Source organism: Gopherus evgoodei, chromosome 5, assembly GCF_007399415.2.
Source record: "Gopherus evgoodei ecotype Sinaloan lineage chromosome 5, rGopEvg1_v1.p, whole genome shotgun sequence".
Taxonomy (NCBI): domain Eukaryota; kingdom Metazoa; phylum Chordata; order Testudines; family Testudinidae; genus Gopherus; species Gopherus evgoodei.
Genome location: NC_044326.1, coordinates 111,099,943 through 111,115,626, shown reverse-complemented (window position 1 = coordinate 111,115,626; position 15,684 = coordinate 111,099,943). Strand labels below are relative to the sequence as shown.

Sequence of the window (15,684 nt, the reverse complement as noted above, 5' to 3'; positions counted from 1 at the left end):
GAAATGTACACACACCACTATCTTGGAAAAACAATTCAAAATGAGATCATACAATTACTGGCAACAAAAGTCAAACAGAAGATTATGGCAGATCTGAAGTCAGCAAGATATTACTCTGTTATTCTAGACTGCACACCTGACATCAGCCAGACGGAACAAATGACTTTAATGGTGCATTTTGTAACAACAACAGAACCTAGTGAAAATGTCCCTGCAAAGGTGACTGTCAGAGAGCATTTTCTAGAATTTATTGACACTGATGATACTACAGGAGCTTGTATGACAAATGTGCTTCTTAAAATGCTGGAAGATACGGGAATTGAGATAGCTGACATGAGAGGTCAGGGCTACGATAATGGTGCCAACATGAGAGGAAAGAACAGAGGAGTGCAGACATGGATCCGAGAGTTAAACCCTCAAGCTTTTTTTGTCTCATGCAGTTCTTATTCATTGAACTCGGTGGTCAGTGATGCAGCATCATCTTCTAGTGAGGCTGCTGAATTTTTTAATTTAATTCAAAGCATCTATGTATTTTTCTCTGCATCAACTCATCGATGACAAATTTTGAAGCAACATCTGGGAACATCCTCTCTGACACTGAAACCACTGAGTGCCACATGATGGGAAAGTTGAGTGGAGGCGATAAAGCCTATCAAATACCAAATTGGGAAGATAGATGATGTCAGAGTTGCCATTATGCTATTATGTCATAATGCTATGACAGGAACTGTTTGTGGGAAAATAGTGGCAGAGGGAAATGGAATCACCAGAAACATACATAACTTCAAATTTCTGTGTGGCTTAGTGTTGTGGCATGACATACTGTTTGAAATAAATGTTCTAAGCAAGAGACTTCAAGGTGTTGACCTTGATATATCTGGAGCAATGGAACAACTGGACAAAGCAAAGTCATACCTACAGTCTTACCAGTCAGATGAGGGATTTCAAAATGTTCTGAAGAGTGCACAGAAGTTGGCAGAGGAACTTCACACTAAAGCTATTTTCCCACCCATTCAAGAATACAAGAGTCACTGAAGAAGACAACATTTTGATTATGAGGCACAGGATAATCCCATAAGAGATCCCAAACAACAATTCAAAGTTGAATTATTTAACCAGGTGCTAGGTTGTGCAATACAGTCAGTTGAACATTTCATGCAGCTCAAGGAACACGGCAGTATATTTGAGATGTTGTATGATATTCCAAAGCTCCTCATTATACCTGCAGAAGACCTACACCAGCAATGCAGGGCACTAGACACAGTGTTGACACATGATGACATGCACGGTATTGATGTGAGTGATTTAGGTGATGAACTGAAAGCCCTTTCAAGAGACATTTCAGCAAGATCAACTCCAAAGGCTGTTCTGGAATATATGTGCACAAATAAGATGACCACCCTCTTCCAAATGCTTTTGCTGCTCTGCGCATGTATCTAAACACTTCTGGTAACAGTTTCCAGTGAAGAACGCAGCTTCTCTAAGCTGAAGTTAATAAAAACACATCTACTCTCCACAATGACACAGGAGAGGCTGGTCGGCCTTGCAACCATCTCAATAGAGCATGAGCTGGCCCAGACTGTGGGCCTTCAGCAGGAAGCAGTTCAAATCTTTGCAACCAACAAGGCACAGAAAGCACCACTTTGATTATTCAAACACATAAAAATGCCAGTTTTTACTATGCAGACAAGAGAAGTTACATTTGCTGTTCAGGCGTTTGAAAGTTAAGTGTTACTTAAAATTTCTGAACAAGACATTTGAAGTTGTTAGTTCTCCTTTATCAGGGTAGGTAGCAGAGCAGTACCATGAGAGGAGTAGAACAGGAAGAAGGCAGAATTGAGGCTTTCAACGTTTTGGCCCAAGCAAGGGGGCATGGGGGCGTCATTTGAGCGCCCCGCCTCAGATGCCAAAATGTTGTTGGCCGGCCCTGTCCAATTCTCTCAGTGGACAGGCATTCTCACAATCATCTCCCCTTTCAGGTATCTGCTCACACACAACAAATATATCAGTTTTGGGATGTGGGGGTAAGAGAAAAGACTGTGGGTAGAAGCACGTTGAGGAGAGTAATATCCATAGGGCCACTACACTCCCTTCCACACTGGTGGCCAGGCAGCAAGCAGGCAGGAATGAAGGAGTGAATGGAGTCTGGCTCTGCCCCTCCCAAGCACCAATGTGTATAGTTGAGCCAATATGTTGGGGGGGGGGAGCAATCTGCTCAGTATATAGGGATGGAGTTGATTGTTTCCCTATGAGAGCAAAGAGGGAACCAGGAACCAGATTGGTGCTCTGAGTCATAATCTGGTTCCTGATTTGCTCCTGAAACAGTGCCACTGCCCCTTAATTGGGGCTTGTGGCAAAGTCACCACTGAGTCCATCACAGAATACTATTAGCATGTGTAAGGGTGACATAATTTGGTTATAAATAAGCGGAGTGCAAGAGGCGTTGAAAAGAAAAGAATGAGTGTGTCCAAATTACAGCTATACTATAGAATCATTTAAACAGACTTAAAAAATAAAGTCAGTGCACTTAAATTAGGCCTTTGTACCCAATCATTTGCACCATTATCTGACAAAACAGTGAAGACTGCAATAATCATTACAGCTGGCCAATCCTGCACTCCTTACTCATTGAACTCAGCATTTTAACACTCCTGCAACAGACTCTCACAGGGCTTGTCTTCACTGCAGCATTATCTTGGACTTGCCCGGCTCCCATCCACAAACATAACTCTCCCCTTTCAGTGCAGTGGTGCTTTCAACCTGAGATAGCCCACCCATCCTTGGGTAGAGACTTAAGCCTGAGTAATAGTCACACATTGGCAACGCTCACACTTACAGTGAGGATTCAGGCTGAATCATTCCAGTGCTGATTGTCCTCCAGTGCCTTCCCACAATTTCCACCATGTGCCCAGAAGAACAAACAAGTTCTTTCCCATTTCACTGGCAAAGAATCAGAACAGCTCAATTAACTGCAGTGCTAAGAACGACTGGATATGATGCACACAAGTGAGCTCTGTATCAGTGTAGAGGCTACAACTCCAGTATGGCTTTGCAGTGTAGGTGCTCGCACCTAAATGCCAATCCCTCCAATTAACTCTACAGTGAAGGCATGCCCACAGTCAAGTATACACACCACATTCATTGAGTAAATACATCCACCAAGAGAGAGAACAAAGTAATACTTCATCTCTGACATTCCAAAGAAAATATATTCTGATGCCAAGTATTAGTTCTAAATTGTTGAAGTATGGAGTAGAATGGCACTGAAATGCACTCATTGCCTGCACGGTGCAATGCCTCAGATAGTCGGTGTTTGACGGATTTGATAATGCCTTCCAATCAACATCTGCACGAAGCAGAATCTCTATGCCAACTGCAGTTACACAACTAAGAAATATGTGGTTTCAGGCATTACATCAGGTTATAAACCCAACTGCTTTACCTCGTCCCATTGAGAAATTGTCATCAATCAATGAAGATAGCTATACTGATTGCTCAAATTAATAAAAGGTGAAAGAAGTTCAGGTAAACGAAAAATGTTTACAATTGCCCAGTGAATTCAGAGCAGGTAGGATTTGTGCAATATAAATAGTTATTATAAACCTGGACTAGTGGAATTTTTTTTCAGTACAAAGAAAATAAAATCCTGCTGATTTCCCCAGGTTTAGGAAAATTTTACCTTACTGTCAATTCTACACAAAGGGGTATATCATGTTATCAATTGAAATCAATAGTGGCTGAATAAACTGGTAGCTTTATAAGATCCAAAGATTATTCTATGAGGAAAGTTTCATTAATTTAAAATTTATAAATGTTTCTTGACATAATTAGCTATTACATGTAAAGAAGTGCAGTAGAAAGCAGCAAGATTTATCATTCATTTATCTCATGAAGAACATCATTGCTTTAGATCTGTAACAGCAGGAATAAATAGCATGCATTCAAATGAAAACTCTGTGAAGGAGGAGGGGAGAAAGACAAGAGGCTTAATAAATTGTTCTAAAGAATGTGTTAAAACAAATCGGGGAAGTATCTGATGTCCACGAATACTGCCAGCCAGACTGTCTGCTGCCCTTAGCAGAATGCCCAGCATTTCTCAGAGAATGTTCTGACAGAACACAGAATGGAAGTGACAATATAGTGTGTTTTTATTAGCATCTGAGACTTGGAATCTTCAATTGATTTCAACAACACAGAGCCCTACAAAGCTGGGGAAGGAGTATAACAAAAAAACAGGCATGAGCATGAAAGGGTAAAGAGGGAAGTGAAGAGGGAGGAGAGAGGGAGAGGATTTATTCTCCTTGTTCCTTCCTTCACAGCTACTGAAAGTGGATGCTGCTGACAGTGAATGAAAGCTGGGGAGAGGAGGAGGGATAAGAGAAAGAAAAAAGTGTCATCACCCCACTCCCTTTAGGACACCGGGGAACACACAATCCTATAAAAGGTGCCTCAGCTCCTGATCCCCTTCTCCTTCAACAAAGCAGAGAGAGAGCTGGCTGCACAGAGAGGGAAGGGGACAGCGTGTACTACTCACAAGCAGCAGCTCTCCTGGTGTAGCATCCTTTTATAGTTTAAGCAGCATAACCACATGTGGTGTGGCTCAAGCCTGCTCTGATCCCTCTCTCACTTCCACTAAGCTGTTCTCATTTTATTGATCGACTTTTTTTGGGGGGGAGGAGAAGTGGGGGAGACTTTCATATTGCTGGGACGAGGGAGGACGTTCAAGATGACTTCTATACCTGCATCCAGCTGGAGTGGAAATGAGAGCAGCAGCTGGAACACGAGCTTTTCTGGGTCAGGAGGCAACTGGGGGCAGCCTCTGGGAGCTCAGGCTGGTAACATCTCCTCCCCTTTAGCACCCGCAACAGCTAACTTCTCCAACCAATTTGTGCAGCCCTCCTGGCGCATTGCCCTGTGGTCTCTGGCTTATGGTGGGGTGGTGGCTGTGGCCGTCCTTGGCAACCTGATTGTCATCTGGATCATCTTGGCTCACAAGCGTATGAGGACAGTGACCAACTATTTCCTGGTGAACCTGGCCTTCTCAGATGCCTCCATGGCTGCTTTCAACACCCTCATCAACTTCATCTATGCCCTGCACAACGAGTGGTACTTTGGGGAAGCTTACTGCCGCTTCCACAACTTCTTCCCCATCACTGCAGTCTTTGCCAGCATCTACTCCATGACGGCGATTGCGGTGGACAGGTGAGAGGAGGGAGGGGACTGGTGGAGATGATGGGGTGGAGACAGAATCTCTCTGCTGAAAAATCCCTGAGGGAGAAAGCCAAATAGGTGAGGGGGTTGAGTAATGAACACTGCACCCAAAGTGCTCTGTGTGGAAATCCTGCTGTAGTCCTTGTGTCTGTCAGACAGATCAGCACGGACACTCCACAGTGCCTTTTCAAGATCTCTCCCTAATGCTCATTTTAACTCTTTTCTCCCCTCTGTCTGATTTACCTCTCAGTCTCTCTCTCTCTCTCCTCATCTTTTATTCCCTCTCCCTTAGTCTTTCTTTCACATTCTTTTCCTATGTGATGACTTCAGCAGCTGTCTGTGTTCCCATCCTTTCAATAATGATTGTGCTATGCCAGCGCCTGCTCTGGGTGCGCTCTTTACCCAGGGAGATGCTCCGTTCATGCGGTCCATGCCATTGTGCTACACCCTGCTGCTGGAGAGTCTGTACTAATGATGCGATTACAGGAAGCATTTCAAATTTCCTTCTTTATTTCTGCCGCTGGCAGCCACTGAGGACACATCCCAGAGAAGCATCTGCCTCTTCTTTGCTTCCTCAGCAGAGGGAAAGCAACCTCAGAGTCTGTTGTCAGTAACTCCCCTAGCAGGAAGCTTCTTTCAGCTTTGCCCCTCCTGATCTTAGCTAATGAAATGATTTACATTGTCATTTGTGTATACCAGTAGGGGTGGCTACCAGTAGGGGTGGGTATTATGTTTTTAATCAAGTGTATGATTTCCCTTTCAATTCTTAGAGCAAGGAAGCCTGTGATCATGAGAGAAAATAGAACAGGGACAAAACTTCATCCTGGTGTTCTTGACGCTAATGGGATGGGATTGATACAGAGGTTCCTATTGACGAGAGAAAGGACTCCATCAAATCTCTCACAAAAATGTTTCACTAGATTGTTCTCTGACTCTTACAAGATCAGTCTGTGGCTCTCCCTTAGGAAGCGCTCCCGTCTTCCTGATCACTTTCACATACACTGTATTGAAAGGGAGACTCGGCACTTCCTTCATGAGCCTAAGCAATTTGGTTTACATTCAGAAAAACTGATAGCTTAAGATTGCAGATCTGCAGCAATAGGTAATGTAGTTATTTCTAAGACTCTTTACTACGTGTTTGTTATTGCAGTGCATTTATAACTTTTTACATGCAAGAGAGTACATAAGCTATTAAAATCGTGTTGTGTAGGTTTGCTCACTTAACTTGCTAGAAAATATGAAACTTTGGGGTGACAATTTTTTCAAAGGTTTAATCATACGAAGCTTTAAAAACATGTGCAAAGACAGCAGCAGCATTCCTACAGAGCACAAGATCAGAATACTTCTTTGTGAGTTCTACTAAATTGTAAGTCTGAAGGCTGAATTCTCAGCCACAAGAAATCATGCTAGGAACGGCTGACGGAAGAATGGTTCTAAGCCACCTTTCCACTTCCTCTGCTCCTGGGACCAGTGATGGCCATTCTACCAGCCCCAAAATGTGAAAGCACCCAGTGCTCTGACTTTGCTCCTGCTATCAACTCACTGTACCTCACCTTCAGCACACACCCCTCTGCTGGAGACGTAGAGCAGATGGAATAAAGCCAGGTATGCTGTCCTTATGACAGCTGAGGATTCCCTAACTACCCATTTAGGGCTAATTTAATGTCCTCAGTGCTCCAAAGAGTCTTTAGTGAGTAATAAGGATCTTGCCCTAAGATTTTATTCATAACTATCCAGATGCCTTGTCTGCATTTTTTGGTGAGAAAAAAATGAGATATTGCATTACACCAAATATTGCTAATTATTCTATGAGATTGGAACCAAAGATGAAGTTGTCCTCAAGGAAGAGAGATTGGTGTATTTCTAGAATGAGTGAAAAACCACTTGCCCTGCTCCACACTGCCTAAAACTCAAATGCTTGGCTTGGTTTTAACAGGCTGAAAGACACACAAGTGTTTGGAATTCATTAGGTGCCATTCTTCCCTCCGACTTATTTCTGAGAACAATTAACTGGGCTCAGAGATCAGAACAGGGGCTGCCATCAGAAGACATCTCCCTCCCGCACAGGCACCTGCACCCAGAAAAAACAAACAATCTACTGTGTGTGAGGCGGGGGCATGCAATCAACTGTGCAACAAGTCCTTTTCTTGCCAGAGTATAAACAAATATTTAGCTCTCTGCAGGGTTTATCAAAAGTCTTTTAAGACAAAAATCTCCCCCTTCTGAGGCTCAAGCAGGAGAGCAGCAGCCACTACTGCCTTCTTTTATACCTAAACAGCTGGGCCAGACACCCAAATGCACATGCTCTGTATCTTTTAACCCTTCCCCACCTGCTTCTACAGCACTTCCCTGCAGACTCATAAGGAAACAGTTTAGCTGGGAATCCCAAGGAGGATCCAAGGCCCAACCCCTCATGGGACCCAGATAGGTAGCATGTCCATCACAGGACATTGTTCTCAAAGAGGACTCTTCCTGGACAAGAAATATAATGTTGGGTTCCTGCTTGCTTTCATGAAAGATCTCATGCTTTCTGCCAGAGCCAGGATGTTGCTTCTGGTATCCTGGTCAAGTCTTAACTCCAGCAATTAAATTCTGCCAATCTAAATACCTCCAACATTATCAATTGAATATATTTATTCTTCACTTCCTGTCTTAATCTGATGTGTAAGTTCTGTTAAACAGTTGTCATATTCCACATCGGATATATATGCATTTCAGCAGTGAGTTAAGTGATCCGTTTTTCATGCCTACCTCAAAGAGGTGCTACACGTCTTCGTTCATTACCGTCTGTTATATACTTGATTTCCCCACATGAAAGGCACTATAGAAATGCAAAGGTTACTTTACAGTCATTTTATTTATAAATCACTTCCATGTAGTGTGCCAGGGCACTCAGGAAACAGCACTGAAATAAAATACAATATAATTAGCATGTCAAGAAAACAATGTTAAGAAAAAATATTTAAGAACCGTATGCCAAAGCATCACATTTAAAACACCGGGGGGAAATGCTACACAAGGTCTGACATTAAACAAACAGCTTCTTTTGCAGAGGTGTATATGTCCCATATGATTAGAAGCTATTAAAATCAAAGTTCTGAGACTCAAAAATGCATACCTGTAACTAAGTTTTATTGATTGTATGTATTAGTATTCACACAGTACAGGTTATTCTTCACTGACCCAGGTGTCATTAACTATCAGGAAGGACATTGGTCAAAGTCTCAAATGGTGTGGATTTCCTTCAGCACTTCTAGGACTCTCTGTTGCTTGACTAAGGCATGGGCTACACTAGCCAAGGGGTTCGAACTAAGATAACCAAATAGTGTAGCTGAAGTTGAAGTATCTTAGTTCGATTCACCTGGCCGTCCTCACGGTGGCTAGTCGACTGCTGCGGCTCCCCCATCAACTCCGCTTACTCCTCCTGCTCTGGTGGAGTACGGGCGTTGATTAGTGGATCGATTTATCACATCCAGATGAGACACAATAAATCGATCCCCGATACATCGAACACTACCCACCGATTCAGCGGGTATTATAGATGTACCCTAAGTCAAGTTCTTGGATGGATGTGTTTTATCAATTGTGTGTTCAGTATGAAGTCACTGGAACCCACACAGGCCATCCCAAACTAAGGTGATCTCCTCTGTGAAGCTGATAGAGGTGCTGGGTTCAGAAGTTGAGGATGAAGATATTTTGGGTTAATGAAATTATTCACAGTCCAAATCAGTTCAATGTGTAAATTTAGCAGCCTCTAACAGAGGAGAAGTAACACATCTAGTTTTCTCCCACAGCCATCATCTAGGCTTGTAAGAAGGCCATGTGTTGAAGTCTGACTTTATTTTATGTTTCCCACTACCAATTTTCATTTCTACTTGCCCTCTTTCAGGTTGGTGAGGAAAAACTCTGAGGTTCCAAGGGTAAAGCAGTAAGAGGATGCTCGGGTATCAGGCCCAGTGAATGATCACAATAATTCTACTCTTTGGGTCTAACTCACTGATGACCCTTCACCCCTTTCCACCAGCTACACTGATTTCAGCATAGAGGAGAGGGTGGTGTGGTCATGCTGGAAGAGTCGGGTAGTTTAATACTCATTTTCCCTATACCCATTTCCAGTCTAGAAAAATCAGGCTTACCCTAGAACTACTCTGTGTTTAGGCCTTGAAATTAACTTTGATGATACTGGTGAAAATGGGTAGGTTTTGGAGCATTGCACCACAGGCATTGTCAGCATGGATGTTGAAGACTCCCAGGATAAAAAGCTTTGGGTATTTTATGTGCATAATGAAAGGTAGCATCTCAGTTTTCATTTATTTCTTTTCATGGATATTTATACTATTAATGCACACTAAAAAAAAAGATCACAACTAATGTACTGTTAACATTTCCATAATAATTATCTCACCTTTTCCAAGGTTCATAAACACATTATTATGAAAGGGGTCACTAAATAGCAATGTTACACATATCTTAGAAGTCTGTTTTCCTAGTATTCAAAGAAGTTTTTGCTCCTTGAAGAAATGCCATATTGTTATTAGCTTTTTATATGCAGTAATTCTTGGAGGAAGCAGTGGCAGATAGTTTGCTCTCTGGATTTGGAGAAGCTTTCCAGGAACCAAGTGCTGGAGTGTAGGCTAAGATTTCTGAAGAGTGATTTGCTTGTGTGCTATTTGTGATGCCTCTGTTCCAGGATGTGTGTGCATAGGATATAGCAAGACTCTGCATCACTCATTTCTCCTTCACTCGAAAGCCAACCTGCAAGGCCCTCAAATTTGCTACTAATCAGCAGAGGGGCAACACTGGCATCAGAAGCAGGACACTGGTATGGGAAAGAAAGGTGTGTATATATAACAACTGATTTTTCCCCGCTTTATGCATATTTCTGATAACGCAAAACAAGACCGCCAGAGAAATAAATACACAAAGTTTGACATAAGTATCTTAACAAACATTCTGGATTTCCTAGTCTGGAGATTCATGTTTCTACTTTGCATTTAACTTGCACCATTGTGCCTACATATGAAGAGGTTCACGCACCACAAGAGCACTTCCTCATGGGTAGACGTGACATAGCAGCTCTCTGCCCATATGGCATTCCCTGCTGACAGTTGCTCCATTACTGCAGTGGTCTCTCTCCCCAAAACTCAGCCCTTCAGCCCAGGCATGATTTAATGCACCCCTTTTGGGATTACAAAATCCAGGACAGCAGTCCAAAGGCCATCTCCGCTTAGCTTTCAATCCCAGCTCAAGGTTGATTCCACTATATCAGTAGCTAGAAGAGAAGCCCAGCCCATCTGCTACTCTGGATTCTAACCTAAGGAACCTATAACTAGCAATCAAGGTCCTCAGTACTCATCCCTAGGCTCCTTCCTGCTGACTCTCCCTATCTCCTTTTGCTCCAGGAGCTTACTCTTCTCCCCATGGTTCTACCCCTAGCTTCTTACCAGATTGCTTAATCCAGGATAGGCACTCAGGCCTTATGCGCCCCCTAGACTTCCTTCTTGTCACTGAGTCACCCTCATCCCAGGAAGTGACTAGAGCCTCCTTCCATTGCAACCCCTTCTGTTTTTCAGTTTCCTGGTTTTATACTATGGTCCCACCCCTTTCCCCAGCTGGGCTTCATTCTCAATTAACTCTGGCCCTCCTTCTCTCAGCTGAGGCAGGATAACCTAATTGGTCTCTCAGAGCTGGTGTAGGGTGCACATCCCCTCACTCTAGGGCTATACTATTTTATGTGAAAGCAGGCAATTATGGCTAGAGCTTTGTGAAATACTCGTACTGAGCCTCAAACTAGCCAGAGCCTGTAACTACAAAAGCTAGAAGCCAGTGAACTTCCCTCCCTGAATTACACTCCATTGCTACCATTCCCTCCTACAACCGCCATAACATATTTCATTGGACCTTTTGATGGCTTAGGGCTTAATCAAAACAAAAAACAAAAACAAAAAAAAACATGGGACTCTTTTGGCTGTTTTCAAAAGGTTTAGCTCAGGCCATTCAGCAGACATTATAGGGCTTGTTGGGGAGTATTAAGAGGTCCTTTTGGCAGTGTACGGTAGGAAGGGGCATTTTGTCACAGCTTCAAAGGAGCCTGCAGGGCTGATTTGTCTCCAACCTACAAGAACCAAACTGCAAGGTTCAGTAGATGCCAGGAACCTCTTTGCACAGCAAAACATGTAAAGATTCTACTGCCCTAATTACCACTCCTTTCTTAAACAAAGAGGAAATAATTAATCCAATCCATTTTCTACAATATAAAATTACTGTTTTAAACAGAAAGAAAGTGACTAATGGGTTCTACCACTGAGCTACTCCATTCATTTTAACAAAAGAAACTCTTAAAAGTGCAGCTCTGTGCTCATGTCTTGTGTTCTTGTATTCTACTCAATATTTTCTTTTTCCTCTGTTGCTTCACCCTTCCCTTGCTGATCAAATTCATCTAACACTCTGTTTGAACATATTAATGTTCCATACATCACTGCTTTTGCTTGTGAACTAATTACATAGCGTTAGAGCTCTTTGTTTGCTCCATGTAAATAGTCCATGCTTGATGTTTCTCTTGGAAACTGAAAAGCTTGTTTCTTTCCAATAAATTCACACTCCTTTCATAATCAGGCCCTTTTAGACAAAACTGCCACTGCCTTCATTAGAGAGACAAGGGGTGTGAGGTAATATCTTCTATTGGATCAACATCTGTTGGTGAGAGAGACAAGCTTTCGAGCCATGCAGAGCACTTCCTGACAATATGATGGCATCCCAACAGGACTGGTTTCTGAAAAATCATCCTCCTAAACAGTGCATTCAAGAGTACTGGTTGTTTTGGGGGAAAACACACAAAAAATCCTTGATTTCATAGTTTTTTATACTTTAAGATTAATCATCTTGATGGAAGTGAATACATGATTGATTTTATATGGAAGTTCAATATATTTTGGTTTGGTTCAATATATTTCTATGTGCAATAACTTGGACCCTCATTTCTTTCGCTAAAAAATACTGATATTCTCATATCGTGGGCAGCATGGCTAATACATCACATCCTGAAATGAGTCATTGACTCTAACAATATCATAGAAATCAATGGGCTAATCCTGGAGCTGCAGATGCTAAAATCTTCTCAGCCTCCAGACCTAAAAGAAGGGGTAGCTACATACCTACTTCAACAAATTACCCTGCTGAAACTGGAATTCTTCATATCAGGAATATTTTGCATATGGTGAGGTGTGCTCTTCACAGATAGCAGTAATGTGTAAAAGGACTCTCAATTCTTAATTTTTATATTCCTTATTGATAGCATTGGATTCATACCATAGGTTCAACATGTCACATGGCCAGCCCATTGCCACATTAGCATTTTCAAAGCATTCAGTTCATGATTCACCTTTGTTCGATCTTAAGTCTAATCATAGCATATTACACACACATATATTTCCATGTTTTACTAACCATCTTTATTTTTCATTTCATCTGCTTTGAAAAGTTCAGACTCAAAATGGAATCTACTCAACATACAGCTCTACCCCGATATAACGCGACCCGATATAACACGAATTCAGATGTAACTTGGTAAAGCAGTGCTCTGGGGGAGCGGGGCTGTACCTTCCGGTGGATCAAAGCAAGTTCAATATTATGCGGTTTCACCTATAACATGGTAAGATTTTTTTGGCTGCCAAGGACAGCATTATATCGAGGTAGAGGTACAGTTGTTTATTCTGAAACATACCAACTCTCCAAAACAACATTTGTAGCATAGAGGGTTTTTTTTTTTCAGGAAAGCATTCTGCTAACAAATCTGGGATGCAAATTTTCTTTGTGATTGTTGTTAATGCCTTGACCCATTCCTCCCACTACATGTGCATATGATTACCCTTTCTGTCATGTCTGTCTGTTTGATATATTCCTTTGAGGAGCTAAAAAACTCTGTATTTTGACATCTGTACTCAGAGAATATCTGAGTATCCAGATAGTTAATTTCATCAGCTAGGTCAAAGTTAGGTCTCTCGCTTTGAATATCACTTTAATATATTATTCTCCTAGGATTTTATCACAGCAACAAAAATATTCACTTAATAAAAATGTACTTGTATAGTGCCATTCCACCTGAATATCTCTAGCCACTTTGCAAATATTCACAGTTTATGGATTAGGCCTCCCAGCGTCCCAGGGATATCAATTACTGTTTCCTCCATTTCACAGATGGGGACAATAAAGCATAGAGAAGTCAAGGACTTCTTTTTCAAACATGTCCTCTACTTTTGACTATGCCAGTTTTTGAGTGCCCTATCTGAGACAAATATGACTTCATTTTCAGCACTGCTGTCTACATCACCAATTGACTTCCTGGCATATTGTTTTACATTAGATCTACACTATCACTTTTGTTGGTAAAACTTCTGTCGGTCAGGGGTTTGAAAAAAATTTATAGGTGACACCAGCAGCAGTGTGAACAGCACTATGTCAGCAGGAGATGCTCTCCCGCTGACAGAGCTATAGCCGCTCGTTGAGGGTGGTTTAATTATTCCAATGAGAGAGCTATCTCCCATCGGCGTAGAGCAATTACACAGGAGACTTTACAGTGGCGCAGCTGCATCAATACAGTTGTGCCACTGTATGGTCTGTAGTGTAGACGTAGTCGATGAGTTTGAACACTCAAATGTAGTGACATCCAAAAATAGCAGACATTTTTGAAACTCAGACCTAAACGAACTGGCCAAGGTGACATGGGAAGTATGTGGCCCTGCAATGTTCCCTCTAATTTTTTCCATTGATGCAGAATGAATTTTGTTATGTGCACCAATATCGAGGTAATGTGCGGCGGTGCACCACCAGTAGAACCAAAATACCTAGATATCTTTTTTTTTTTCAAGTTACCTTAGGGATAATTACTCCAGCCAGGACAGGTTAGGCATTTTATAATTCACTACTCAAAGAAATACATTTAAACATAAAAGAAATAAAATTATGAAATGCATAGACCAGTCAAAAAAAAAACTAAAATAAAAGCACTTTGAAAGAATAGTATTACAGAGAATATATGTACATTGCAGGAACTGCCAAGAAGTAACACCACCACCACCACATATGTTGGAAGGTGAGTGTGAAAGAGACATAGTGTGTGTGTCAGAGACAGTGTGTGGGGGGGGGCGGATGAGACAGAGGCAGTGTGTGGGGGGGGTGTCAAAGACAGTGTATGTATGTGTGAGAGACACACACAGAGACAAAATGTGTGTGTATATGTATGTGAGAGACAGAGAAACAGAATTTGTGTGTGTGTGTGTGAGAGAGAGAGAGAGCATGTGTGTGCTGGCTTTTGGAGAAGTCTTTGAGAGACCATGCGCTGTCTCTTTAAGGCACTCACACCAAAAGGCTCAGACCACAGCAGCTCTCCTGCTCCTGAGCCCTGTCCCCCTTCCCCTACTCTGTGGAGATGGGGTACACCCTGACATCAGCACCACCCCACCCCACCCCTCCTGCTCTGCAAAGCAAGCAGGAGGGTCCTGGGAGCAGCTGGCTAGGGACTCCAAGGTAGAGAGCAGGAGCAATGCAGCTGCAGAGCAGCAGTGGGAGGGGCACCTAAACACACACCATGGTGTGCCCCTCTGCCAATTAAGTGTGCAGCACTTGATTCACTCCTGAGTGGCCACACAACTACACAGCTTAGAAGGGAACATAGTGTGGCGGTGTCAGAACTAGAACATGGGGCTCATGGATCCCATTTTTCTGGTTTAGATAAGAAGACTATCTTTCTTCTCTTTCTCAAGACCCCTACACTCAGCTCCTCACTTTTTTCATTCTTCACATTCCTACTTCATCTTCTGAATACATTGCACCAGATTGTTAGCTAGTATAAACTGGAATAACTTTACTGAAGCCAGTGGAGCTACACCAATTTACAACACCTGAGGATCTAGGGCCTTAGCTATTCAGCTCTCAGAATCATTTTCCTGTTAATTGTTCTATTTTAGCTTCTGGTTTAGATTACTTCTGTTCTGCTTTTAGATCTTATCATTTACAATTTAACACTCATAATTTCTGAAGATCTTTCAAATTAAAAACTCCATTAGCCTTCACCAACACAATTTAGATAATTTGTTGGTAGATAATTAGGTTGTTTTTTGTCCTCAAAGTCTTCACTTGCTTTTGAAAAAGGATATAATTTACAAGTAGAATGGTTTAGTATCATTAATATATTAGATCTTGCATAAATGGAAAATATAATTTCTTTTTTATAAGCCAAGACTACAGTAGAAAAATATTCTCATATATACCACAATATTTTGAAGGCCATTTAAGACAGCTGATTTTTCCCCAAAAATAATTTTTGTACATTCTAGCTTTGACTCTGCAGGGATGAGGTGCTGATGAACACCTATAGCTATCACATTTTTCACAATTTTATATAATTTAAATAAGATTTAAATGGATTCAATATTTAAGGTTCTCATCCAACTTCCAATGATGCCTTAGAATTAT

General features: G+C 41.9%; 1 protein-coding gene across 1 annotated transcript in view; it reads left to right on the top strand.

The window, feature by feature from the left end:
• The first annotated feature begins 4,520 nt into the window (after positions 1-4,520).
• Positions 4,521-15,684, top strand: part of TACR3 (tachykinin receptor 3) — a 64,563-nt gene continuing 53,399 nt past the window's right edge. Inside the window, exon 1 of the mRNA XM_030565506.1 lies at positions 4,521-5,202. Within this exon, the coding sequence (XP_030421366.1) occupies positions 4,727-5,202 (476 nt within the window). The 5' untranslated portion in view covers positions 4,521-4,726. The remainder of the gene's footprint in view (positions 5,203-15,684) is intronic.